This window comes from the organism of the source record quoted next, unplaced genomic scaffold, assembly GCF_019419815.1.
Source record: "Pyrus x bretschneideri cultivar Hongxiangsu unplaced genomic scaffold, Pyrus_bretschneideri_v1 Contig14, whole genome shotgun sequence".
NCBI lineage: Eukaryota > Viridiplantae > Streptophyta > Magnoliopsida > Rosales > Rosaceae > Pyrus > Pyrus x bretschneideri.
Window position 1 is genome coordinate 8,081,696 of NW_025999435.1, and position 27,626 is coordinate 8,109,321.

Here is a 27,626-nt window from a genome sequence, read left to right on the forward strand (position 1 = left end):
ATTAATCAAGACAAGGGCCTTGGACCTTATGGTTGTGTGGAATTTAAAATTAATCAAATTCATTAATTTTAATTTTCGGATTAAGTTTTTTAATTAAAAAAACATTTTGATTAAAAGACACAGTTATTAGAAAGAGTTATGTACTTTCAAATACACTAAATAGGTATTTGAAAGGGTGTGAAACAGCCTATATATTTGCAATCACAGTATCCAAATGAGATTATCTTTTCTTCCTCTTTTTCTTCCATACGAAATTTCCAGAGAGTAAGCACACTAAGCAAATTCGCTAGAATTCTATAATCCAGTGCAGGTTGTAGAATTAGGTAGTTAAATCCTGGTCGAGCAAACGTTGTAGAACCACAAGCACAAGAGTGGGACGAAAATACTGTTCGAAGGACATAGCTTTTACGCTAGCCTCTACCTTTTGTGATCAAGTTAGTATCATTGATATTCTTATATTAGTTTATGTATTTATTGTATAATTTCATTCTGCACATCAAGTATTTTTGGTTAATAAAATATTAGAATTTCAAGTTATGCTTATTTCTGTTATTTTTTGTTTATTTCTGAATTGTTCTCCATCAAATACCTCGCTGTCGTCGATTTGGAAGACACTCTGTGGAAGGCGATTTGGAAGAACCGGCGTTGTGTGGAAGAAGTCGCATGAAATTTTTGAATTTTTGGGGGAAGTTTCGGGCGGAGATTATACAGTAAATGAACGGTTTTTCTTTTACCCGTCAATTAGCGGTCATTTACGACCCGGATCCACCAATGAGCTCGGTTTGTTGAGCAGGTGGTTGTAAATTATGGAGGTTTTGGGCTGCTAGAAATATCGAAAAGACATGCATGTCTCCTTGGGTCCAGCCATGTAGGTAGTAGGCATGGAAGAATGTGTCTAACGTTCCATTTTAAATGGCCAAATCTACCAAATTCAAACCAAAGCCATTGTCTCCCTCTGCTCAGCTACGCACAATTACTGTGTCCCTCTATACAACCTTTATTTTTTTGGCATTTGGATTGAATCGATAAAGAGAGAGTTAATGGAGATGAATGAATGAGCAAAAAAGAGGGTGTTCAGAAATCATTTCTTTTTCAAAAAAATCACCAATATAGGCTTTATGGGAGGAAATAGAAGGCACACGCTACGGAATTAAAGTTGAGGCAGAAGCTATTGGTAGGATCTCTAAATATCGAAAATAAACATCTTTCAATTCAAATGAAAGACATTTTTCCATATGAACATGTTTGGCTTGATTAAGAGGTATGAACTAAGCGGTGCCTGACTTATTCTCGACCCCTAAAAGGGAGGACTGCCGTGACAAAACCACCAGCTAGTGCCCTTCTTAAAAAGAAAGAGTGATCTTTGTCCGCAACCTTCAATTTTTATTTTTATTTCTATTTTTCTGGATCAACATACAAAATGCTTCAGATATCATCAGAGTACACATTCTTTTTTGGGTAAGATACGAAAAACCAGAGCTCATGAAAAGACAATAAAGCATCCCAGGACCACAACAGAATAAGCAGAAAACAGACCCGTGAACTTCCATGGGAAAGGCCAAAAATGTCAGAACAGCAAATCTTCTGTTCAACAAATTTAAAATATACAAGCGGGATCAAAGGAATTAAGGAAGGAAGTTGCATTGTATTTGAATTGATGAATTAAAAGTCAACATTACATAAGTTATAGGTAATAAAAGAATCATAAACCCCAATAAATTAAACTAAGAAACCGTGGAGCATTGACAACGTACGAAAAACAAAGAGATAAAAGAATGCTTACTGAAGATTTATATCAACAAGACTAATCTTACAACCTAAACAACACTCAACCGCAAGCCTCTCTCACGAAGGAACCGCCACGGAAAACCTGATCCAAGAAAACATAGGAAGCGCCACGGAAAACCAGATCCTTTAGGGGAATAAGGAAACAAAGGCGTAGATGATCATCAGCAGTGCAAAAAATAACTTTGATCCATTGGTGGTGATTGACATTGCAGAAGAGATATCTTGCGGCCTGGAAAACAACAGAAAAATGTACATTCAGAATTGGTATTACTTATTAACGACTCAAGAGGGTTTAAAACATTCGGCCACAGCTCGTACTTTTGCAATTTGTTGAGGGCACCGCAATATAGAGCATTGTCTGGTATGGGCAACTCGGTTTTGTTATTTGCTTCTGGGTTGACAACCCTCATATAAGTTTCTTGGCCAAGATACCACGAGTCAAGGTTTTCAGCTCTAATGTTCCAGATTCCAACATTGTCAAGAGATATCAAGATGGCTGACCATGCCCCAGGATAAACCTACATACACAGGCACAGAAGGAATCAAGACTCGGACACCACATGCAACAAATATTTACAGCATTAACCAAAGAAATATATGTTCCAGGACCTCTTCTTTCTTACTATAATACAGTAAATCCAGTTCAACATGGTTATCTATTAGGTATTGGGCACCACCACCGGCTATCATGTTTATCACACATTAGAAAGGAAGGAATGGGAAGGCTTCACTTATGTTTAATGTCATTTTTATTCAACATTGTGGCTACAGTGACAATTTTTGTTTTGTCTCTGAATATTGCATGTTTAATTCCATCACTAAATCTAGTTTCTTCCACATAAGTGCTGCTCTCAATAAGAATGCTCGTTCTTACTGTTCATATGTTACGAACAACTACAGCAGTAGTGAACACTCATATTCTACATGCTTAATATTTCTGTTTTTGTCTGTGAATACTGCATGTTTAATTCCTTCACTAAATCTAGTTTCTTCCATGTGAGTGCTACTCTCAATAAGAATGTTCGTTCTTACTGTTCATACGTTACCAACAACTACAGAAGTGGTGAGCACAAGTATTCTACATGCTTAATATTTTTGTTTTCATCTGTGAATACTGCATGTTTAGTTCCATCACTAAATCTTGTTTCTTCCATGTGAGTGCTACTCTCATTAAGAATGCTCATTCTTACTGTACATATGTTATGAACAACTACAAAAGTAGTGAGCAAGTGTACTCTACATGCTTAATATATAGATTGAAGCAGAATCGCAGTAATATACCTGAACTGTGGACCGGGCTATTCCATCCCATTTGTTATACGTACCCCTGCTATTCTCTGTCCACTCACCGTAGTCCATCCTGCAATTAAATGAATGCAAGTTAATGCATCAAGGGAACAAGAACTCTTATTTAGACATGTTTGATTAATTATAGTGCAAAACTTCCTACCCGACAACAAAGAATGCATATCCATCCACGTGGTAGCTCTGCATCTTGGTGTCATTGTTCTGCAGTATGATTTCTATAAATCCTCTAAATGTTGCATTAATAACAGAAGTTTCCAGTTTAGGTGCTCCTGTAAGTGGCCTTGCAGGGAAGTCAAGCTTATAAGCATTCTTCACCTTGAACCAATCAGCAAGCCTGATTGGTGTGGAAGGATTTTTAAATGAGATTCCACTGAGCGTTGTTCGCCGTTTCCCATTAATCATTACAGGTGGCTTATTTTTCAACACATAAACATCAGTAACATTGATTGATCCATATCTAAAAGACCCCTGTGGATTTGGACGTGCACCACTAGCTGAAACATTCCATCTGCAAAATTAGTCCACAAATGTTTCAGAAAGATGTTTGATAAGGACAAACCAGTTAGGAAATTCTTCCAACTTATATCATATTTTTCCATCTTACATCATATCCTGAACTTCGAAGTTTTGAAAAATGAATTCAAGGATACCGACTGTGGAAATGTCGTGGCACAGAATCTAAATACAAAGACGATAAACTGAAAACAAACCTGATAGATCTTGCCTGGTTCATTGAGTAAGTTTTGTCAAATTCATCTTGTGGTCCAGCTGGAAGGGGGCCAGCTGCCTTTCCTTTGGAATTAGTATAGTGCAGGATTCCAACTCCAGTAACTCGTTTCCAATTTGACTCGTTGACAAATCTAGCACTCGCGACAATGTAATAATCAGAACTTGCATTCTGATCCATGGTTACCAGAAAAGAAAAAGATTGTCCGACGTGTATATCTAAGCTTGTATAATTCTGTTGCACTGTATATGATCCTTCTGACTCTGCTAGAAGCAGATTATGGTTCTGGATCCTGAAATTTAGAGTAGTTGAGACCCCGACATTGTGTACGCGAAGACGGTAAGTTTTGCCTGTCCAATAGTACGTTAGAAGATGGAATAATTCAACTTAAAGTCCACAAATTCAAAGAAACCACATTTTCAAAAGTACTCATTGACAACACTTGGAAACTCTTTATGCTTGGAATTAAATTTTCAAGCCCCATTCTATCACGAATCCTTTCCAACAAAAAATAAATAAATAAACAAATTATGCATGGCATTCCAGCCTTAAGTTGTCACATCTGATATCAATGGACATTGTTCGTATTACATTATAAGATTGACAATCAGTAGGAGCTGTGCCAAAAAAGCAGTCGTTTCATATGCATGGAATGGACATTATCTACTGTGAGTATAACTACTACTACAAATAAACTCAAACAACTATATAACATGGTAGACATTTTTACCAACATGTGGCGGGTCATAACATGTTCATATATGGTGGCACGCGCAATCAATTCCAAATTTTCACTTGGAACATGCAACAGTTCAACATTACTCAGTAAATGATTATTCATAAATAGTTGCTCAAATTGCCCACCTGGGTGTACTTCAAGTGTTTCGTAATCAATGCCATCAGGAACAAGTGTAGTGTTGTATTGGTAAGGGCCTTTTCCATTGATAAGAACGCCATCGGGCATCCCAAGGTCTTTCCCATCGTCAAGCATCTTCCTCAAAGCCTACATTTTAGAAAAAGAACCATCATCATTAAACATATTACACATTAATCTCAAATCTGTACTTTGAAGAGAAGAACAAAACTCTCCCAAGCACTGACCGTATGGTTCTTTGTGTACCAGTCACCAATCAAGATAGTTATATCCCCATCTGGGTTTGCAAAAGGAATAGAAATTACAGCCCGGTTATTAATAATAAAGCCACCAAATCCTCCAGACGCTCTCTGCATATTAAGGGACGGGAAGTAAAAGAAGCTCCCAATCTGATCCTTAACCTGAAAATTATAAGTCCAATTCCACTTTGGCGGAATTGGACAGTTGGTTCCTAGAACCCCATCTTGCCATGAACTACGCCGTTGCTGAATTCCAGCCCTGTTGAACAGAATCAACTTCAAAAAGACAATCCATGTGCACTAATGTAATGTATCTGCTTGAAATTCATGTGCACATTACAGTAAGTAAATCATACCAGGTCATGAGGAGATTCTCATCCAATTTGTTCCGAACATTGACAATGACATTGTTATTAGTAGTGGCATTAATAGTAGGACCTGGAAAGTTTCCATTAATGGCAATAACCTGCAAGATAATGTAGATTCAGAAACAACTAGCTCAAAAGCTCAATACTTCAAATCACTTTAAGCTTACACGGAATACCTAATCTCAGATTCTGAAAATTTAAGCAAACTTAGCAGATCTGAAGCTAAAGATTCAAACTTTATGAAATGTAAAGACAACCCATTTCTCATTGATGAAAGAAAAAAAAAGCAGACCCACATCAAAAATTAAAAAGATTAGCCAAAAAGTAGTGAGAGACTAAATAATCTAGAGAGAGTAAAAATGCAGCTAGAGAAGAACCATACCTGTTGAGGTACACCCAGAGGAGAAGCAGTGATGTAAGAGACCTCAAATTGGTAGAAAACATTTGGATCCTCAGCAGAAGAAAAGCTTACAAACAAGCAAATGTGGATGAGAAGCACAGTCAAAAAGCCCAGGGAAGCCATTTCTCCAACACTTTAAGAGTGTGTTTTTCACAAATCTAAAGCCAAATTTTTTCTCCTTAGCTTTTTCTTGATTTACATTATCAAAAAGATATAGAAAGGAAGAAGAAGAAGAAGAAACCAGAGGCTGTAGAGTGAGAGGAGAGAGAGAGAGTGACAGAGGAAACGGAGAGAAACGGCTCTTTTTCTTTTGCTTTTGTGCTGGGTGGGTAGTGAGATATAGAGAGAGAGAGAGAGAGAGAGAGAGAGACAGACAGAGAGAGATGGTTGGTTTTGAGGACTGATCCGAAGCTAAGATTTTTGTCGGTCACCAGTCATCAGACGTGGGAGCATGAGAGAGAAAGTGAACATTTTTAGAGACAGAAAGTATGTGAGAAAGAGGGAGTGACAGCCAATAGCCAGTTCATCTATCTATCCAACACGCACACAACACGCCTATACGCGTGCTTTTATTTTTGACTGTTGTCTGTCGTACAAAAAATACCAAATAAATGAGAAAAAAAAATTGATAAATTGTTACAACGTTCGGATTTATCTCGAAGCGCCACATGATTGCCAGCCGTGAGGCACTGCCAACTAGTAGCATAAATTTTGGGCGAGGTGGGGTAGTGCTGGATGGATTGGACGGCTCATCACCGTCTGATTCTTGATACGTTTGTTTTTTGTTTTTTTTTTTTTATTTGATCAAAGCTTCGGAGAGCAACATTTATTACAAACTAAAAACATAAATTTTACAAACTAAAAAAAGAATGAGGATCCTCGTCAGGATCCTGAGGATTCTCCAATTATATCCGTTCATCGTACATTACAAGGCCAGTTTGTCAGGTACTGTTTATATTCAATTTTAAATAAAATTTACAATGATTTATGACTGCACAATGTACAATGAACAAATGTAATTGAAGAATCCTAGGGATCCTCACAAAGAGGATCCGGCAAGGACCCTCTGTCCAAAAAAACAAACACAAACCAAAGGCCCAAAGCTAGCATATGAACAATAAAAAAAAAATGGGCCAAAGAAAAACAAACAAAAGCACAGCTTAAGCAACAGTTTGAGCCTAGAACAGCAAAAACAGTCCGAGAAATCGATTGCAACCACCGCTGCAACATTCCAACTCGATCTGTCCAATTCCACTCCTATAACCTCACATCAGCTCACCGATTATAACATCCAACTCTAAGCAGCACCAGCCTCAATTGAAAAAATCCAACAACCAGATGAAGAAATCCAAATGCCAGAAGAAAGCAGCCCGTGAGAACCCACGGACAACATTGTCAGTAAAGCTAGTCAGAGATGAAAAGGTGGTGGTGTTGGGAACACCCGAGCATGTGCAAGCATCGAAGCTCTACACACCATCTCATTAAAGTTGGACTGCATATAGGAGTAAGGATGAACGAGGAAGAGGGATGGAGGTGGGATGAGAAGAAAAGGGCAAATTGAAATAAATAGCAAGGGAAAACGCAATCGAAGGAAGCAAAATAAGACAACGAGAGGAATGGGAGAACGGCTAACCAACCTCAGCCGAAGCTAGGGTCGGCGGCACTAGATCTGTGCAAATTTGAAACTCTCACACAGACAGTGAGAATAACTTTCAAATTGAGAGAAAGTCTGTCACAATGAGAGAAAAAGATTTAATTTACAATTCTTCATACGGGTTTGGCTAAATTGTTTTTGTGTTGAGAAGATTGGAGTATGGTATCTGAATTTTAGTTGAATTGGATGTTTTATTATTAAATTATAGATTTATGAATATTTGTTTGTCATAGAGTGTAGCAATTGTCCACTTTTTATCACACTATTAGAACTTCTATCCAACCAAAATAAAGGGTTAATTTAATGGAAGGAGACCAATGCTCCATGTGGGTCAAAATCTGAATTGATGCTTCAATTTTCTGTTTTCTTTCTACAAAGGGGTGGGGTGGATATTATAATCAAGGATTAATCTCAGTTTACTACTCTCAAGTTTCTTTGTTTTCGACATTTGGTACATCAAATTTTTTTAATCCCAAAGTGTTACCTGAAGTCATAATTTTGAGATACTTTTATACATCCATTAAGGTTACAATTAAATCTATTGTTAACTGGTGACATGGCATCCATGTGGACAATGATTGGGTGCCACGTGTCTATATGGCCCTTATTGATATTAAAAAATTAAAGAAATAAAAAAATATAAAAAATAAAAACCTAAATACATCGACCCTTCCCCTCCCTCTTCCACTCCGCTTTCTTCTGTCCCTTCCCTCATACACAACCCACATCTCCCTTAGCACCATACCCTAACCCCAACCAACCCATTTCCAGATTTGATGGTGGCAATCCTTGGTGCCGACTTAAGGAGCAAGAACTTGAAGGCATTGGGGTACATCGACTGTGTAGGAAAATATCGAAATTGGGACGATTCTGGAGCGAGGATGGACGAATTGGTTGCCATGGCAACCTGCCCAATTGTGTCGTTGGCAGAGGTCAGCAGGGATGAAGATCCACAGACCGGATCTAGAACAGAAGTAGGATGTATCCGTGGAGGGGTGGTTGGATTTTGAGTTTTCACTATCAACATTTCACCAATTCGATTATCTTCCCTTACTGATCGATCGGTCTTCCTCCCTACAGAAATACATATTTTGGTATGAAAATTCGTAGTGGGTTTTTGAGTAGGGGTGTAAAAGGGAGTTAGGAGGATTTAGGGAGGAGGGGGAAGGGAGGAGTTAGAGAGAAAGGTGGCGACAAATCTACTATATATTGATAGGGAGGAGAGAGAGAGGGGCAGAAAGGTGGGGGTGATATGAGGTTGGGGAATCAGATCATGGAATCTGTGAAACATTTTTACATTTTTTTTTGTTTAATTTTTTTGTTTTATATTATTTTAATATCCATATGACACCCAGTCATTGTCCACGTCGGTGCCACGTCACTAATAACGGCAAATTTAAAAGCAACCTTAACTGATGTATGAAAGTGTCCCAAAATCATGACTTCAGGTATTACCATAATACGAGAAAAACTTGATGTACCAAATGTTGAATACCAAGAAACTTAAGGGTATTAAACTGAGATTAACCTTATAATCAAACACATTGAACTAATAGGGTGGCTGTAATTTCCTCTCCAAGTTGAGAGCTTTCCTCCCCAAGTTGAGAGTTTTTCTCACTGTTTGTGTGAAGCTTTCAAACTTAAGAAAATATGGTGGCAACGGCCCTAACTTCGCCCGTAGTCAATTGTCGTGTCCTTCCTTTCTTCTTTTCCTTATGTTTTTCTTGCCTATATTGTTGTTTCTCCCAAATTTTTACCTTGATCTGTTCAATTCCTCAATCCTTGAGGTTATACCTCTTTCTGACTCTTCCTTGGTCTCATTTTCAACCATGTGTTCTGTTGAGATTGTGTGTAGAGTTCCGGTGTATACATCGGCTCGGATGTTTCCAATACCACCATCTTTTCTCTGTTGTCTCCCTATTCCAGCAGTGTCACGAATCAGATGGATTGATTGGTACTTCAGCAGTGGAGAATGCAGTGGAAACTTCTGGTTTCGGGTGCTGTGGTTTTTTTGGACCTTACTATTGATGTGAAAATTAACTTGACACACAAATTAAACCCTATCGATGCCAATTGTAGTATATATGCAAGTAGGGATCGTTCTAGACCAGGGATTAACTAGGGATGCTAATCAACACAAATAAGACTTTAAAACACTAATTTAGACTTTATAGACTTAAAACTAACTCAAAACACTCAAAACAGCAACAAACAATAAAAAAAAAAACTCAATTCTAGACCTAACAAGTGATTTTGACGAAAATAAAACTTGACTTGACTCAAAAGAAGCTAAACTGACTCTAAACAACTTAATACTATTAAATAGACACAAAACTGACTCTATGGGGATACTTAGATGAAATTTAACTAACTTAGACTCAAAATAAACAATGGGGACAAATTTAAACTAGTTCTAACTAAAGGACACAACTAAATGTCAAGGGGGGTTTATTTGGACGAATTTAAACCTAAACTTAACAGATTGCAAAACAACTTAAAAGACTTCAAATTAAGGTGAATTAAATGGGTGAAAGGCTAGTTAGAAGGTCCTTCTCCACACATGACATATGCATATAAACCAATTTCCAGTTATTATTCCTTTAGACTATGAATGACAATGCCCCAAATTAACCATGAAAAACATAAATTAACTTTCAAATTTTCCTTATTTCATTGAATTGGATGGAATACGCATCGCAACCAAATTATCTTTCTCAAGTTCTTTATATGAAGCGCATAATAAAGATACATATCAAAAGTCATTAAGTTCTATGAAAATCATAAGTATTGACAAGACATTCATCACTATGAAACGCATGAGACTCATACCACTGGATTTACCTAACACGATTGTGACTAGCAACCTCCACTACTTGTGAATATAAGTAAATAACGATTAGGTGAAATTCCCTTCTACTCTAGCATCAAATTTATGCATGCAAATTAAGTGTCGACCCTCAACCAACATACATAAACACGTTTTAATAACTCAGATAAGCAAATCACATTCAAGACTCAAGAAACAATAACTGGATGTAATCAATTCATATAAAACATATAATCATAGGCTTCGAATTCACCTCCAACTAAAAAGAAATTAGTTCCACATGTTCATCATAATTGAAAACCAAATTAAAATAAATATCGAACTAAAACTAAGGATAGAAAATACACAAAAACACTCCACACTCCAATGCCAGATTTTGAACCCTCCTTGGATGGCAGATTGCATGGCACTCTTCTTCTCTTTCCTTCCTTGCTTACGGCACTAGGGTTATGTGGTGTGAATTATGGTTAAATGTATGAATGGATGAATGATTGAATGATTGAATGGATGGAGGGAGAGGAGAATTTTTGCGGTAGAAACATTATGTATATATAGGATGCACAGGCAAACCCTAGGGTTAGGCAGAAATCTGGTAGGAAAAAGACTAGGGTGCACCAAAATCTGAAAGGAAAAGGATTGCACAATCCTAGGTGAAAAAGGTTAGGGTTTTGGACCTTCTAGAAATCGGAAAACCAAAGAGAATATAGAGATGGTGCGGCATACATTTAGGAACAGATAAGGTCTTCTAGAAAGAATATTAGGGCAAATTTCTAGAAGAACAAAGGCTAAGGGGTGCGGCACCTTTGTAAGAGAGGGATAGGACCTTCTAGAACAATATATCTAGGTGTATTAATCTGAAATTAAGTCCTCTTTGCAACTAAAATTAAGGTGGAACAAGATTAGGTTAGGATAAGGTTTGGATAAGATAAGATTCTTTGGATAATGTTCCATATTTCTTGCTCTTTATGCAAGCTATTCATTTCATGCCCAAAATTGCTCCAAATGACTCCAAAGTGCACTTTCTTGCTCCTTTTACCATTAGGACCTACAAACACACGAAAATAGCTTAAAACACTATAATAAGTAGTAATTAGCTTACTAAATGCAAGGAAACAACATAGCTAAGTAGCATAAATATGCTCCTATCAACTATTTATGGGCTCTTTTGCGTTTTTCTTTTGTTCTTAGGCCCTTTTTTATTTGTTTATATGTGAAAGTTGGACCTTTGGTTTGCTTGTAAGTATGTGTTTGGTGTTTAATAAAATAACCCTTTTATCAAAATAAAAAAGGGTGGTGTGGTTACGGTCGATTCAATCTGGTTCACTTCTCAAATTGAAACCAAAATAGAAATATTATATCCATTCAATTCTGTTTGATTTTTTCAAAATTTATTAAGAAAACGTACAGTTCAGTTTGACCAGTTTCTAATTTTAATTATATTATATATCTTTTTTTTTTGTTTTTTTCAATCCTCATATTGTGCCCTAAATCGAATCATGAGATGATACTTTATGAACATTTCACATTTTAAACTAACTAGTTTAAGCTATGGACAAAGACTATTACTTAAAGCCGTCTCATTAAATGTTATACACTTAAACGATAAGTCTAAGTAATATGTAATTAAGAGAATGTAATCTAAAAAAGTGAGATTCATGAGATCTTTCTCTTTCATAAACATATCTTAAACGTTCTTGATCATATGGTTTTCATTGCAATCTGAATAGATCAATACATACTATGTCTTCTTTGTGGAGAATGATAAGTCTCGAGCTATTGGTGTGAATGACACCAAAACAAGTATGTATGTGCTGAATAGAGAGTGAATACACTGAACGTGATCAATCAGGAGTTCTCATACACATGTCACATGAGAACTCACTAGTTGGGATAATGCGAAATAATCTTTTGACCAGAAGCATCATAGTTATCGTGTGGTTATGTTCTTAATCATGGACTATGTTAAAGGCGCTTTAATGTGATCGTGTCCACGACATTGTTTGGTTAAGCTACCTAATCATGTAGGCATATTAATGTACGCAAAGGAATCTCCAACCTTCAAATTGTTGAAGGAGAATACTTTATAATATGATTTAAATAAGATTTAGGAAGTACATTCCAAACTAAATAGGTTCTCTAACCTCTTCTGCTTAACTTGGGTAACCATGGCATACTACTAGGTGTCACTCTTGGTTTGTGGAAGTCCTGATGACTAATCTTTACTAAAAGGAGAATTGAAAATAATTTTCAATTCACAATCAATTAGTAAAAGTTCTAATCGCCCATTGCCGTACTAAAAAGAGCCTAATGGATGACACACAGTAATGTTTGAATGATATAAGAAAGGATAATTAAGTAGTTTAATTTTTTTACGGCTAGGATTAATTAATATGTTATTTAATTAAACGAATAAGTTCGTTTAAGACCTCAGATTAGTTTAGTGCATCAAGGCCCAACAAGCTTCAAATCATCAAGCTCATTATTTTGAGTTGTATGAGAACTTAAATACAAAAGGGTACAAAGCCCTCTAGCTAGAGAAGGCTAGCTATAAAGAGAAGGAGGAAGAGTTGGTTATAATTTTAATTGCATCACTCAATGTAAATGGCTACATAAATGAAATTATAGCCCTTCCCACATTAGGGTTTCTTTGAGGAAAGATGAGAGAAAACAAACTCTCTTTCTCTCTAAGAGGCCGGCCATATAGAAGAATGATACTAGATCTTCCTCCTCCTACATCACTCATCTCCTTTCTCAATCCTTCCTTGGGGCCAAAACATAGAGGCCTCCTTTTTTGGTGGCTTTTGGAGAATCTATTCCTCCATCTAAATCTAAGAAGATGAGGAGCTAAGATGCAAAGTTCCCTCATCCATATCCATGGAACCAAGGATCAAAGATGCAAAGGATTGGAGGCCCTCATTGGGTGATTAACGTTTGCAAGGAAAAGAAGATCTTCAAAAGTATAACAAATCTTAACTCTCTTTGGGAATTTGGGTTAGGCTTTGGTTCACAACTACTAAGCTTTGGATTTCATGGTTAAAGTTTTGTTTTTGACTGCATACAAGCATACTTCATCATTTAAATGTTAGATGCATGCAAATATGTTGCTCCATGAACTTAGTATATTCAAATTATTCCTTCACCTCCACAAACACAAAACCTAAATATTGTGACCACAAAATTTAACACAACCATAAATGGAACCAAAACTCAGCCACAAATGGAACTCTACAAGATCTAGATGTTGATCAAGACGTGTAAGAAAAGAAGGAAGAGAAAAAGGGAGAGCGGACAAAAAGAAATAGCGACAGAGAAGAAGAAGAAGAAGAAGAAGAATAAGAAAAAGCAAGATGTGCAAGAAAAGAGAGAGCAAACAAGAAGAAAGAGTGGCAGGGCAGAGCCCGGCATGGCAAAGAAATAAGAAAAAGCACAGATGTCACTATTCTAAAAATCGACCTACGCGACATCTAGGCGCTGGACGATAGAGCTCTGACTTGATTTTGGCCAAAATGTTCAGTTAAGGCGGGTAGGATTAGGTGGCCGCATAGGCGTTCTAGGCAACATTAGGAGACAATCTAGGCGGTTTGAATTTCGCTGCAACTCTCCCAACTCGCTACAACTCTTGCATCACTTTTACAATCCCCAATCGTATCAGTGGAGCCTCGACAAACTTTCTACCTCTCACGGTCCATGCATAGAAGAAGGAAGAGAGGGTGAGAAGAAAGAGATATAATGGAGGAGAACAAAATGAAGATGACGGCGTTAGGGTTTGGAGGCAGAGTTTATCATTGCGGCTGCTCTTTTAATGCTCTTGAGGCAAAGAAGTGAGGCGTGGAGTTGATTTGCAGGGAAAGCCAAGGTCTTGTATTTTGACTTTTGTATAAAAACGAGGCTTTTTCTATGTAGTTTTAAGGGTTTGGGGCTATCCTAGGAGCCCATAGGTTATAAAATTAATAATAACAGCTTTAAAATATTACACTACTTTTATTTTATAATATATAATAAACCTATATAATAAATCTTTTAAAAAATAACATATTATTCAATGTTTATTTGTATATATATTATACAACATATTTAATTAATTTGTATAATATATAATAAATATACTTAAATTTGCCTATGCCCTAAGCCCTAATTCGCTGCCTGCTGACTGATTAGCATCTAACATCTTTTAGACCCACGATAGTTGCACAGTGGAGAAGAAAAAAAAACACAAATAATAGAAGAATTGAAGAAAAAAAAAAAAACAAGAAAATTATGAAGGCGATGCGGCTTAAAAGAAGAAATGAGAGGAAAAGATGAGACGAAAAAAAAATTGTCAACTTTAAATATTTTTTTTAACAAACAATATTATCAAGAGAGGGTGGGGGAGTATGCTAAGCCTCACAATGGACTAGCCATAATGTGGTTCATATTCGCCTTTGGCGAGATCAAACCTAAGACATCTCACTTATTAGTGAAGATGAATACCACTAAACTGAAGAACTAAGTGGTGTCAGCTTTAAATATTAGATTAACTAATTTAGCCGATTTAGTTCTGACCAGATGATATTGGAACGGTCTAAATCAATCCAATTTGATTCTTGAACTTAAGTTGACTTTTTTGGTCGATACAATTATTTCAAATTTTTTTATCCTGATTTAGTTCGATTCCTCACTCCCACTATTTTTATACTCACCTCTTACCAAGGAGAGGGAAACTTTGCTCTAGAAAATTGATATATCTCATTATTTGTATATAATGGAAATATTTTTGCTCACCACCCTCAAGTGATGGTAATGCTTACCATCCTATTTATCATCATTGAATGAGTTTAACTTTCAGGATTTCTGTAGTGGATAAACATAAATCTCAAAATTTAAACTAATCTAATGTACGAAGTATGGTGTTAAGTATTAACACCACTTGAAAGCGATGAGCAAAAATAAACCCATTTTTAATAATGAGTCTTGCAGTGGATCAGTATAAATAACTAGCTTATTTCCCTTGATTTTTGTTTTTCACGAAACAAAGGAGGCCTTCGTCTAATTGAACTTGAACTACCTAATAGTCACTTGATTTTAATTTGGGATGCCCCTTGGATATTACAAATTATAGCTACCATTACGATGGAGGGATAAAAGTGGCCATGGCCTCCAAATGGGTTGCAATTTTGAGTGGGTTGGAAGGTTAATTCAAACCGTACCCAATTTTTATTCAATGGATATAGGGCTGGTGAGTTATGGCCAAGTAATTCTAAGTAGGATGTTTCAAGGCACGTAAATTACTACAACCCTTTTCAAACTTAATTCGCCTCCAGTACTTATGTGGATAGGGAAATTGTGTTTAGCCTTCTATATACCATGAAGTCAACATTACGCTTGTTGTTCATCAAAGAATTGTATACTTCTTATATAAACATCAAGCACACAAGGGATATCAAGAATACTCAAGTCTTTACTAAAAATAAGTTTTTGGTTTTTAATGAAAAGATTGAGGCCATTTAGTACTACGGTTTAGTAGTATTCCTCTTTACTTGTAAGTGAGAGATTTTACGTATAATTCTTGCCAAAGGCGAATTTGAACCACATTATTATGGCTAGCCAGTGTAAAGCTTAGTCTACTGTTCCATTTCTTAGTGTAGATAATATCGATTGTTAAAAAAAAAAAAATGAAAAGATTGAGAGAATGAGAGAACTTTTCTTTTGTCACTTGTAGTAGTGCCGACTGGCCGTTCACTTATATATTGTCCAACTAGTCTCTCTTTCTTCAAATCCCTTTTGGAAAATTTTGTCTCTCCAAACTGATCACTTATATAATTACTAATCGGTCTCCCCTTTTATTTTGAAAATAATTTTACGATTCATCCATATACTAATTATGTTTTCCTTTTTTTCTCCTCTCTACTGAATTGGTGTATTTATGATATACATAAGGCTCAATAGATGGTTTCTTGGTACAATTTAACTCGTCAAGTTGACTAATTTGTACATGCAATCTATACTCTCAGGATACAAAACTCGTTTCAATCCCAAAACTGCTCATTTCACTTTTTTTTTTTTTTTTTTTTCATCTTTACTCTTGAAACGTAAGAAAACACAAAACTAAGTAAAAATCTACCAAATTCACAGAAAAGAAATCAAGAAAATAATGAAACTGGTATAAAAATAAGGTCCATCTACGGTACCTTATTAAAAAAATGAGGTAGCGGTATCATTTATTTTGAATGTTAAAATTGTAACGCAATAACATTCAGTTATTAATATACTACCTTAACAATGTAATATAACATCCACACTGTAAAGGACAACATAGTAATACCAACGTCATCTAGTATAATTAAACATAACATTAAAATAATTATGTAACTTTAGAGTGTTAATTTAAATGTTTACAACATAAAGTACCTTGTACCTTGTATGATGACGTCATGCTATAAAATGATTACGATGTTATGTAAGTTTATGACGTTCCACAGTAATAACATACGTCTATAATGTAATAGTATGTCAACAGTGTAATAATAAACATTGATTTTGTAATTCAATCATGTTCAAGTACAAAAACCTACCTTGACAATGCAATAGAACGTCAACAATGTAACTACCAACCTTGTTATCATAATAACCATGTCATTCTGTATAATTAACTTGAACGTTATAATAATTATATAACCTTGGAGTGTAATTTTGAATCATCATATTGTAATCTTACATTTCTTGTAGTTTGAACGGCAAATGTCACGATAAGGTGTAAGTCATAACATCCCTAGTTGTAACTCATGTCTACAATGTATTAGCACGTCAATGATGTACTAATAAATCTTGTTAGGGTTTTTATCACAATGATCCCTGAAATTGACCCATCCAATCAAGATGGTCCCTGAAATTGAAAATCGATCAATGTAGTCTCTAAAATTGAATGTCGCAAATCAATGTGGTCATTCCGTAAAAAATTCCGTTAAGTGCTGATGTGTCAAGTAATTGGGTCCCACAAGTCTAATTAAAGATTATTATATAAATTAAAAATATTTAAATAATAAAAAATAATTTTTATTTCTATATAATTATAAACATAAAAAAAACAGAAGAAGATTACCGTTTATCTTCTTCCCCACCCTATCCCAGCAACACACAGCCCCCACCCCACCCCGTCGCCTACATAAGAAAATAAAATTCTGAAACAACTACTCTCTCAAATATTTCCCAAAAGAAAAAGATATGGAGGGAGGGCTTGATAATCCAAATTAAAACAACTACACTCGTCGGCGCTGATAATCCAAAATGAAATCTTTCTAGTTTTGCTTGACCCGAAGGTGCAGGCAACATGGTGGGTGGGGGCTCTCATCCTCTTAGAATGCCACTGTGGCACCTTGTTCTCGCAGTCCTCGTGCTTGCCGGCATCTATATCATCATCAGGCATCCGTAGTGTACCACCCTTCATCAAAATCACCAAAACCCATCATTTTAGTTTTTAACTAGTAATATGCCCGCGCGATGCTGCGGGACTTGAATGCACCAGCCTTAACTACATGAATAAGACACATTTAACCTGAAAAACATTCAACATAATCATGAACAAACAAAAAGGATAGATTTAGAAAATTATAAAAAGCATTGTAACCGTAGATCCAGGAAATTATAAAAATCCATCCAGTCAAGAGATAATATAATAGTTGTGGGAAAGTGAGTATGCAACCAAGAATCTAAGATATACTTTGCAATTCCATTATAATTTCACACAAAAAAAATAAAGATCAAATTTTGATTGAATCATCAAACAAAACAATCTCATCTGTTACAGATTGGACCAACTAAATAAAGAATATATCAATATGATTTTCAACCTAACTATAAAAAAGAGCTTTATAACAACGCAATCAACATTATTTGAACTCAACTAAAACGAAACTGATTGCATGTTATAAATTGCATAGGCAATTTGATTTTGTAGATTAAAAAGAGTCGAAGAATATTGGAAATTACTAAACCCCATCACAACAAACCCATACCCATACCTCCCTTACTTGTTCCCTTCAACCCTTGCAGAAAATCCTCCCACCTCTCTCACCTTTGTCCCATCTCTTTGTCTGTGCAAATCGCATAAAACAAACTCTAAACCAAATCCCTAAAATCCCTGGCCTAAATCCTCCCATATCTCTCTTGGACACCCCTTATCTTTGACTCTACAAACCCTAAACCAAATCTCCTAATCCTATTTTGGACCCCCCTCATTTCTTTGCCAATCGCACAAACAAAAACCCAAACCTAATCAGTCAAATCCCACCAAAACCTAATCCTTGAAATCCCACCCAAACCTAATCCCTAAAACCCCTTGCCTCAGACACCCAACACCTCTCTCCCTCAGATAGACCTAAACGAAGTGCCTCATAGCATCGAATTGGCTTGCAACACCCCCATGCGAGATTGAGACTACTTTTCATATATTCATTTTAATGTATCAGCAAGGAAACGATAGTATATTCCAAATTTAGCAGTTTACTGAGAAATATAAATATTGCTTTCAAGGAATTAATATGATTGCAAATGTAATAGCTCCATACATAGTGAGGTAGGATAAATGATGGAAGACACACTAAAATTTGAGGTCCATAGGTTGAGAAGAGTCCATAGCATTGATCCATATATGGATATCTTGCACAGATCTACAATTCAAGCTCCAAACAAAGTATCAACTTATCATCAATTGTGACATTCATTATTCCTAAGTTACAGAAGCTAATCTAAACAAAATTACCATAGTGAAGGAACGAATTTTATTTTGTATATAAAAATTATAGTTTTGATACCTTACAAAGGTAACTTGTTCAAAAAGATTGAAAGCCAGTAGTTTTCAATCTTGAAATTCGATAGCATCATTTGAAAAATAATGACCATCGTCAATAGAACTATTGTACCACCTAAAGGAAAGAAAAAACAATGAGTTACTACGATATTCTTATACACAAAAAGAAAACACTTGAAACTGAATGAACAAAATATTCAAACATGGAAAACACATCATGAGGGACAATTTATCGTTTCTGGCCAAGTGAGGAATGATATCTTGAGTACTGAGAGAGAAAAAAGTAGTTCCACATTATTTTATGATACCTGTTAGGTGAGTCTTATATTTCACTTAATTTATAAAATTGACTACTGATATGGTTACAACCTGCCAACATCACCCCTAGTATTGGGTGTCCATCTAATTTAACTTAAATTTCTCCTTCAATCTTGGATATACATAATGCTTCAGTTTAAGTTTTATCACACAAAAAAATTGTGAGTCTAAATGGGTTTTACAAATAGATGATAAAACTGCAACTCAGTAGAATCAAAGACAACAAAAAGTGAATATTATTTACGATAAATTGACTTGCAAATTTAAATGCAAGAATGTAAATGAAGAGAATTCGCTTCATTGTGTTCAGCAAGGAAATAAATAGCAACAAAAATAGTATGATTTGGTGACCCTTACCTTTAACTTATTCCAACAAATTGTACCGCCAAAACGGAGGTGCATAAGTCTCAGATGGTGTTTATTATCCTTTTACTAAAGTATTATAGATGAAGGGAGATGGCAAAAATCAAAAGCATAATCAGACAAATGAACAATGAAAATTAAACATAGCAGGTCAGCAATACCAGACATTCCTGCTTTCAAGCAACTGGAGATTGTCTCAACCGATTGTGATTTTGGACTAAGCGTTCCCACGATCCTTGTCATTGCCGGAAAAAATGTCTGCAAGTTTAGAATTCATCAAAGTTAGTCACGCATTCAAGTTCTTTCAAATCACTATGGCCACATATTCACCTAATAACCCATGGAAATTTAGAGAATATTTTGGAAACAATACTATCCTGTTTAATTGCTAAATAAAGATTTCTCTAAGAAGAAATATCACACCCTCATGTTCATCACATTTTCTCAGAAACTAAACACATGATAAGAATTAAGATGCAAGAAGGAAATATAGATTCCATCCAAACCCACAAAGACAGAGAGTTGATTTATACTTGCTACAATTTAATTTTAAGAAACAGCCAAATAGGTAGTACAAAGAGGAAATCCAGGCATTGTTTGTTTTCTATCCAATCCCTCACTTTACCCTCCTGATTATCACATTTTCTCAGAAACCAAACACATGATAAGAATTAAAATGCAAGAAGGAAATACAGATTCCATCCAAACCCACAGATAGAGAGAGTTGATTTATACTTGCTACAATTTAATTTTAAGAAACAACCAAACAAGTAGTACAAAGAGGAAATCCAGGCATTGTTTGTTTTCTATCCAATCCCTCACTTTACCCTCCTGATTATCACATTTTCTCAGAAACCAAACACATGATAAGAATTAAAATACAAGAAGGAAATACAGATTCCATCCAAACCCTTAAACAAAGAGAGTTGATTTATACTTACTATAATTTAATTTTAAGAAACAACCAAACAGGTAGTACAAAAAGGAAATCCAGGCATTGTTTGTTTTCTATCCAATCCCTCATTTTACCCTCCTGACTATCACATTTTCTCAGAAACCAAACACATGATAAGAATTAAAATGCAAGAAGGAAATACATCCATCCAAACCCACAAACAGAGAGAGTTGATTTATACTTGCTAGAATTTAATTTTCAGAAACAGCCAAACAGGTAGTACAAAGAGGAAATCCGAGCATTGTTTGTTTTCCATCCAATCACTCACTTTCTTGGGAAATCCAGGCTTACCCACAAAAAGAAAACTCATCAGAAACCTTAGACTATCCAAATTCGAACATGTAGGACAACACCAATCACAATTACAAATACTAACAACCGTGCAAAAGAAATATAGAAACAGTCATGTACCATATAAGAACAAACCTCACAATTGGTCTTAAGAACTATTTTTCCAAAGAAACCCATTACAATGCAATTTGAAAGAAAACAAAACATGAATAATATCAAGGAAACTACATTTTCTCAGCCAAGTAAAATCTACGGCAGGTGATGAACAAAATACAAAGTTCTCAGCTTTAATTGAATTATTATCAAATATTGAAGGAAATTAACAACTACCCATAAATGTTTGCTCAAAATTAATTGATAATATGAATAGTTTAATTACACAACATTTACAAAACCCAAAGTTCTTAGCTTAATTTGATCTTACCATTTAATTGGAAGAAATAAAAAATTACACATACATGTTTACACACAATTAATTGATGAAACAACCAATTGGGCAATCAAAAATTTCAGATGAAGAAATCATACCAATGGGTTTCTATTAATTTCGATATCGAAGTTTAACTTTGTGAGTCACTTGCTCCAAATTGTTCTCCTTCCAAAAACAAAAACAAACCCCCAAAATAAGGAGCTCTGTTGGTTCCCAAATATTAACAACCGTTTCATTTGTACCTTTCATCAAACAAGCGGTGATCACTGCTTCTAAGCAAGATTGAAGATTGAACATCTCATTAATATAGGAATTAGAAGTCATCTTCCAGACAAAAGAAAAAGTATAAAACACGACTCAAATACTCAGGGATAGGCAATCAAACTAATGGTGCAGCGAAGACAATAAAACACGACCTACTACTCCCTCCCTCTCTCTCTGTTCAAAGGCGGCATGGCTTTCATTCACCAAACCCTTATCGAATGATAGCCACCTAGATCCATCCTAATCCGTCCCAAACCATAGGACAAAATTAACCTTCCTAACTTAGCATCCTGACCGCTTTGGATCCAAAAACGTTTGGGACAGAGAATGCATATGCATAAGTTAAATTCATAGATTTAGTGCATGCAAGCGTACATCAGTAAAGAGAGCCAGAGATTATTACATTTTACCTTGGGTCCGAGATCTTTAAGCTGTGCCCTCTCCATTTTCCAAACGGACTTGAGTGTTGCGGTAGCATCCTGCAAAGAAATCACAGATACATTAGAAAATAAGCTTTGGTTTAGTACTTACTCACTCTCTACAGACATAGGTTCCTCCTCAATCTTCGTCATCCTCCTCTTTCCACGATCTCTCTTTGTCTCTTTCCTTGTCTCTGTGCAATTGTTATCTCCCTTTCTCTCTCTCTCTCTCTCTCTCTCTCTTTTTTTTCTCTCTCTCTCTCTTTCTGTATTCTTCCCTCTGTGCAAGCCCATACTCACTAACTCCCTCAATCAACTCTCTCTCTCTCTCTCTCTCTCCCTCTCCCCTTTCTCTGTTCGTGAATCCCTATGCATCAATAATCTGAAAACCTAGTTCGATTTTTCATTGCTCGAATAGAGAAAATTGAGGAATGAAAGAACATATTAGGGTTAGGACTAAAGTTGAACGAGATAGAGAGTTAGGAGAAAGGGAGAGTTTGAAAGAGAGTGAAAGAGAAAGGGTTAGAGAGAGGTTGAGTGTGACAAAGATGAGAGGAAAACACGGGATGGGATTACCAATCCCTGAAATCTCTCTTTCTCTCACTGTCGCCCTCACTTTCTCTCACTGTCGCCTGATAGGAGCATATTTATGCGACGTAGTTAGCTTGTTTTATTGCATTTACATAGTTAGTTTCTATTTATTATAGTGTTTTAAGCTATTTTCGTGTGTTTGTAGGTCCTAATGGCAAAGTTGGCAAGAAAGTGCAATTTGGAGCTATTTAGAGCAGTTTTGGGCTTGAAATGGATAGCATATGCATGGAGCAAGGTGGATGGACGAATTTCAAGTTAAAAGAGGCTAGGAACATGCTACAAATCTGGAGAAATAAGTTCAAGACAATGAAGATAAGGAAAGAGCAAGAAACATGGAACATTATCCAAACAACCTTATCTTATCCAAACCTTATCCAACCTTATCTTATCTTATCCTATCCTAATCTTTTCCTACCTTAATTCCAGCTACAAAGAGGACTCATTTTCACATTAAATCACCTAAATATCAGGTTTTAGAAGCCCTATTTTCGTGCCCTAAGTTTATGCCACATGTAACCCTTCTAGAAGTTCTACAATCTGCCTCAAGGACCATTCCTTGTTCTCCTTGGAATCTGATTGAAAGTGTCCTTGTTCTTTGGTGATTTGGAGTCCTAATTCCTCTCCTTTTCAGTCCAATTTCGTGCCTTCCCTTCACCCTATAAATACATGATGCCGTAACACTCATAAACCATCACCATCTACCATCAGAACACCACAACATCCACCACACCTTAAGAGCCTAAATTCAGAAAATTCCCATTGTGCCACAGCAAGGAAGGAAGGAGGAGCCACCTGGAGTGTTTCTAGGTGTATTCTATCTTTGTTTTCAATGTTTAAGTTTAATTATCTTTGTTTTGCAAACATGAGGAGCTAAACTTTTTTAGCTAGAGGAGACTTTGAAACCATGATTATATTTGCAATATGAATTGATTACTTTCAGTTGTGATTTCATAAATCGTGAATACAATTTACTTAACTGTTTGATTAAGAACTTATTCTTGTGTGTTGATTAAGAGGGCCTGCTTAGTTTGCATGCATGAATTTGATGCTAAGGGAGTTTCACCTAATCGTTATGAACTTATATTCATAAGTAGTGGAGGTTGCTAGTCACAATCGTGTTAAGTAAATTCTTGGCAGGAGTATCATGCTGTTCATAGTTATGAATGCCTTGTCAATGGTTATGATTTTCGCAAAGCTTAATGATCTTTGACTGTATCTTTATTATGTTATTCATGTAGGAAACTATTGAAGAATAATTTGGTTGCCGATGCGTATTCCATCCAATTCAATGACTTAAGGAAAATCTAAGGGTTAATTAGTGCTGTTCACGGTTAATTTAGGGTGTTGAGGTTCATGATTTATTGGAAAAGCAACTGGAAATCAATTTGTATGCAAGTGTGTCATGTGTGGAGAAGGACCCTCTAGCTAGCAATTCACCCATTTAAACACCCAATTTCGTCCAAATTGTTTAAAGTCTTTGAATTTCATTTTGTTGTTAGTTGTTGCTTTGGTATAATTGAAAGAAGAAAAAAAAAAGTGAAAAATTGAAAATTAAGAAGAAAAACGGAGAGCCCAGCAACCAACTCCCCACATCCATGAGCTACCCACCCCATCCAATTTGATGGTAGCCATCCTCCATCGGCTTGACACTTCAACCTAATCTTTTCCTTCCTCCATCTCAATCGAACTCACAAATAATAAAACTCAACTTCAACCGTGGATGTCGCTCATCCTCCTCCTCCTAGTCAAAATGGGCCACATCAAGGCCTTCCCCTCCAAATTTCCAGAGAGAAAAAATTGTTTCTGGTGGGAAGAAGGTTGTTGTTGAATTGAGTCAGATGATGTTAATTGTATCTAGGATATTACAAGAATAACAGTGGGTGGAGAAAGAGTATTAAGTATTTTTAACTTTCTATGATGGGTGAAATTATAAGGTGGGTGGGAAAATAGGACAATGGGGTGGGTCTAGTAACACTCTAAATTTATTATTATTGTGGAGCCAAAAATAATCAAGAGGCGACACGTGGATTTTTGGGTGAAAAGGACAAAATTGCCCTTGAGGCACATCGGAATTTCTAGTCGTGAGCAGTGAACAATCATCCCTCAATCAAGTCAAAAGTGCCCAAATAGGTATTTATTTATAACCTGTTTCATCCATCCCTCATCGTATCTTCTTCACAAGGTAACCCCCAAAACAATTATTTTAAATTATGTTAATTAGCTAAATAATGGATTTATTACCTAATTAATATATTAATGGCTAATTAAACTACTAGTTACACCCAAAAAACACACAAAAGGCCGGTCACCTTTTCTCCCAAGCGGGCCAGCCATGCCTTACATATTCTACCTCATTTTCTCTAAAAGGCTAGGTCTTCACTCTTGCTAAACACTCAAAATTCTCCAAACACTTTTCCCTCAAAATTCTAACTTTGGCATCGGAGGTTCCCCCATTCATTGTGGGCGCGTGAGGCTCTTGACCTTGACCTAAGGTGTTATTTGTTTTGCAGGTGCAAATTTGTCCAAGAACAAGGAGGAAGAAATTTGCATCCACAAATTGGTGCTTTCATTGAGAGTTGAGTCCGACACTCATAAAAGACTTTCGCATCCAAGGTTTTTCTATTTTCTTATCCATTTGTAGATTTTTCGTACGTTTTTATTATTAGAATTTTTTATTTGCAAAAATTATTTGATAAAACGTAAAAGAAAAGTACAATGGCTAGAAATTTCGAAAATTCAACAAGTGAAAATTCCAATATTCAAGAGATGGGACCACGGCGAACCGAGGCCAAATGTGACAATAAGTGGAGTGGTACCACCACCACGAGTTTCCACCATGGGAACCACCACGGTGGCCACCCGTGGTGAGGTCCATGGTGTCATCACCACAGCCCAAGCCGTGACATCTAAGCAAGCCCAAGCCGTGCCATCCAAGGCCAACAGCACCAAAGTCACGGCCTAAGCTATGTCACTTGAAGCCCAACACGTTGCCAAGCCAAGCACTAGCCTCGCACCCACATGCTCCATACGCCGAGCAGCCAACTCCCATGGCCCAGCCAGCTCCCGTCGAGCAGCCCACTCAGGTGGCCTAGCCTGCCTTCGTGGCCCAGCCTGCTCCCATCGAGTAGCCCATTCTCGTGGCCCAGCCTACTTCCACGGCTTAGCCTGCTCCCACCGAGCAGCTTATTCTCGTGGCCCAGACCGCTTCCATGGCCTAGCCTGCTCTTGTGGCCCAGCTTGCTCCCGCTGAGTAGCCCACTCTCGTGGCCCAGCCTGCTCCCACGACCTAGCTTGCTATTGTTGAGCAGCCCACTCCTGTGGCCTTCCAAGCAGCCTAAATCGATCCAAGATTAATTCAACCTTCCCGGCTCCAAATTTCCATACTGATGATCAAACCGGGATCATTTTCATATTTTTCTGCGGATTTAACATTTCCCAACTCAAATCTCGCGCCTGGAGTAAACCACACTTCCACTGCTCAAGAAGATATGATAGGATTTTTAACGTCCATGCAAATAGGGTCAAAATCACATGAAATACTTGCAAGAATACAAGGATGATGTAGTATAGATGCTCATGCTAGGTCGTTCTCCTCAAGGACTATTTGGATAATATATGTAGAAACAATTTCTAATTAAATACTTAAAATTGAAAGTTAAGAAAAGAGATTTTAAACTTAAGTAATATTAAAAACGAATTTTAATTAAAAACAAATATGATAAAAGAAAAGAGTTTTAAATACCAAGTTATAAAAGCACTTTTAAAATCAAATATGATAAAAGAAAAGAGTTTTAAATACAAATTTCTTGGTAGAGATTTTACCACACACGCAAATAGGTTAAAAACTCCTATATTACTTGCAAGAATGACAAGGTTGTTGTAGTATATAAGGTTCTCGCAAGGTCGTTCTGCAGAAGAATTATTAAATAATTTGAAATAAACCAAATTCTAATTAATTATTGTAAAGCAGAAAGTTGAGATGATTGATTTAATAACCTACTTAAATTAAAACGAATTTAATTAATAAAAGAAACTAATATGCAATATTAAAGATGAAGAAAAAAGAAATAGTTTTGTAGAAATCAAATTAAAGAAAGCACTAGGGTTCCACCATCATCTAGCAATCCTATGTATTTTTACCAATTACTTATGATCTACACATGTCACTTTGAAGGTTAGGTTTTCCTAATTTATATTCTACTTGGAACCTCCAACATAGAACTTATATCTAACATCCAACCCGTCCGGATATTCAGATCAAATCTGAACATGAAAGACTCATTATGCTTTATGAAAACCCTTTGAAAAACCATGCAACCCTTAAGATGTGGTGTTCATCTTAAGTGAAATTACAATTATTAATCACAAGAAGCCAGCATCAATTTCAGGGAACCTTCCGACCAAAACTGCATCAAATTATTTTTCTAAGGATCCTAATGGTGGCCAGGCATTAAGACAATTAGATAGTTTTAATCACGGTGATCAATAATTCAAAATATGCATGCAATCAATCGTAAGCAATTAAATAAAAATTACATATTCATGCTAAGGCTTAAGGCTTCACCTTAGCAAAAGGAATTAGTTACGCATATTCATAATTAAATTCATATAAAATATTATTAAGAATAAAAGGAATGAAAACTCCTTAAAGTAGAAAATCTCCAAGAACCCTAGCAATTACTCTCTGTCTCCAAAGTAGCATAAAATAAAGCTTCATCCCAAACTAGGGCTGACTAAAACCTTAAATATCTCCCTCAAAGCCAGCCGCACAAACCCTAGGAACGAAATCTCTTATTTCCACTAGGAAGCTAGCCAATAATAAAATATATTATAAAGTCTTAATTAAGTTAGGATAAACTGCATAGAAAATGTCCTGCCACGTTTTAGCCTCAAATCTCCTCCAAATCTGGCCCATAATAGGTTATTTTGAAGATTTGGACGTTAGGAACACATCTCCAGAAGGCCACGAACCTATCCGAGGTCATCCTGGATTCCAAAAACGCAATTCAAGGCCAAACCGTCACT

General features: G+C 36.2%; 1 protein-coding gene across 1 annotated transcript; it reads right to left on the reverse strand.

Annotated features, from left to right (window-relative positions):
• Positions 1–1,625: 1,625 nt before the first annotated feature.
• LOC103931900 (monocopper oxidase-like protein SKU5) lies at positions 1,626–6,127 on the reverse strand. The gene is made up of 9 exons (XM_009341430.3): positions 5,687–6,127; positions 5,293–5,402; positions 4,925–5,195; positions 4,688–4,826; positions 3,807–4,173; positions 3,239–3,604; positions 3,070–3,148; positions 2,107–2,306; positions 1,626–2,017 (listed from the first exon to the last, which is right to left on the reverse strand). The coding sequence occupies exons 1-9, from the start codon at positions 5,825–5,827 to the stop codon at positions 1,915–1,917; spliced, it is 1,776 nt and encodes a 591-aa protein (XP_009339705.2). The 5' UTR covers positions 5,828–6,127; the 3' UTR covers positions 1,626–1,914.
• Between the last annotated feature and the right edge of the window lie 21,499 nt (positions 6,128–27,626).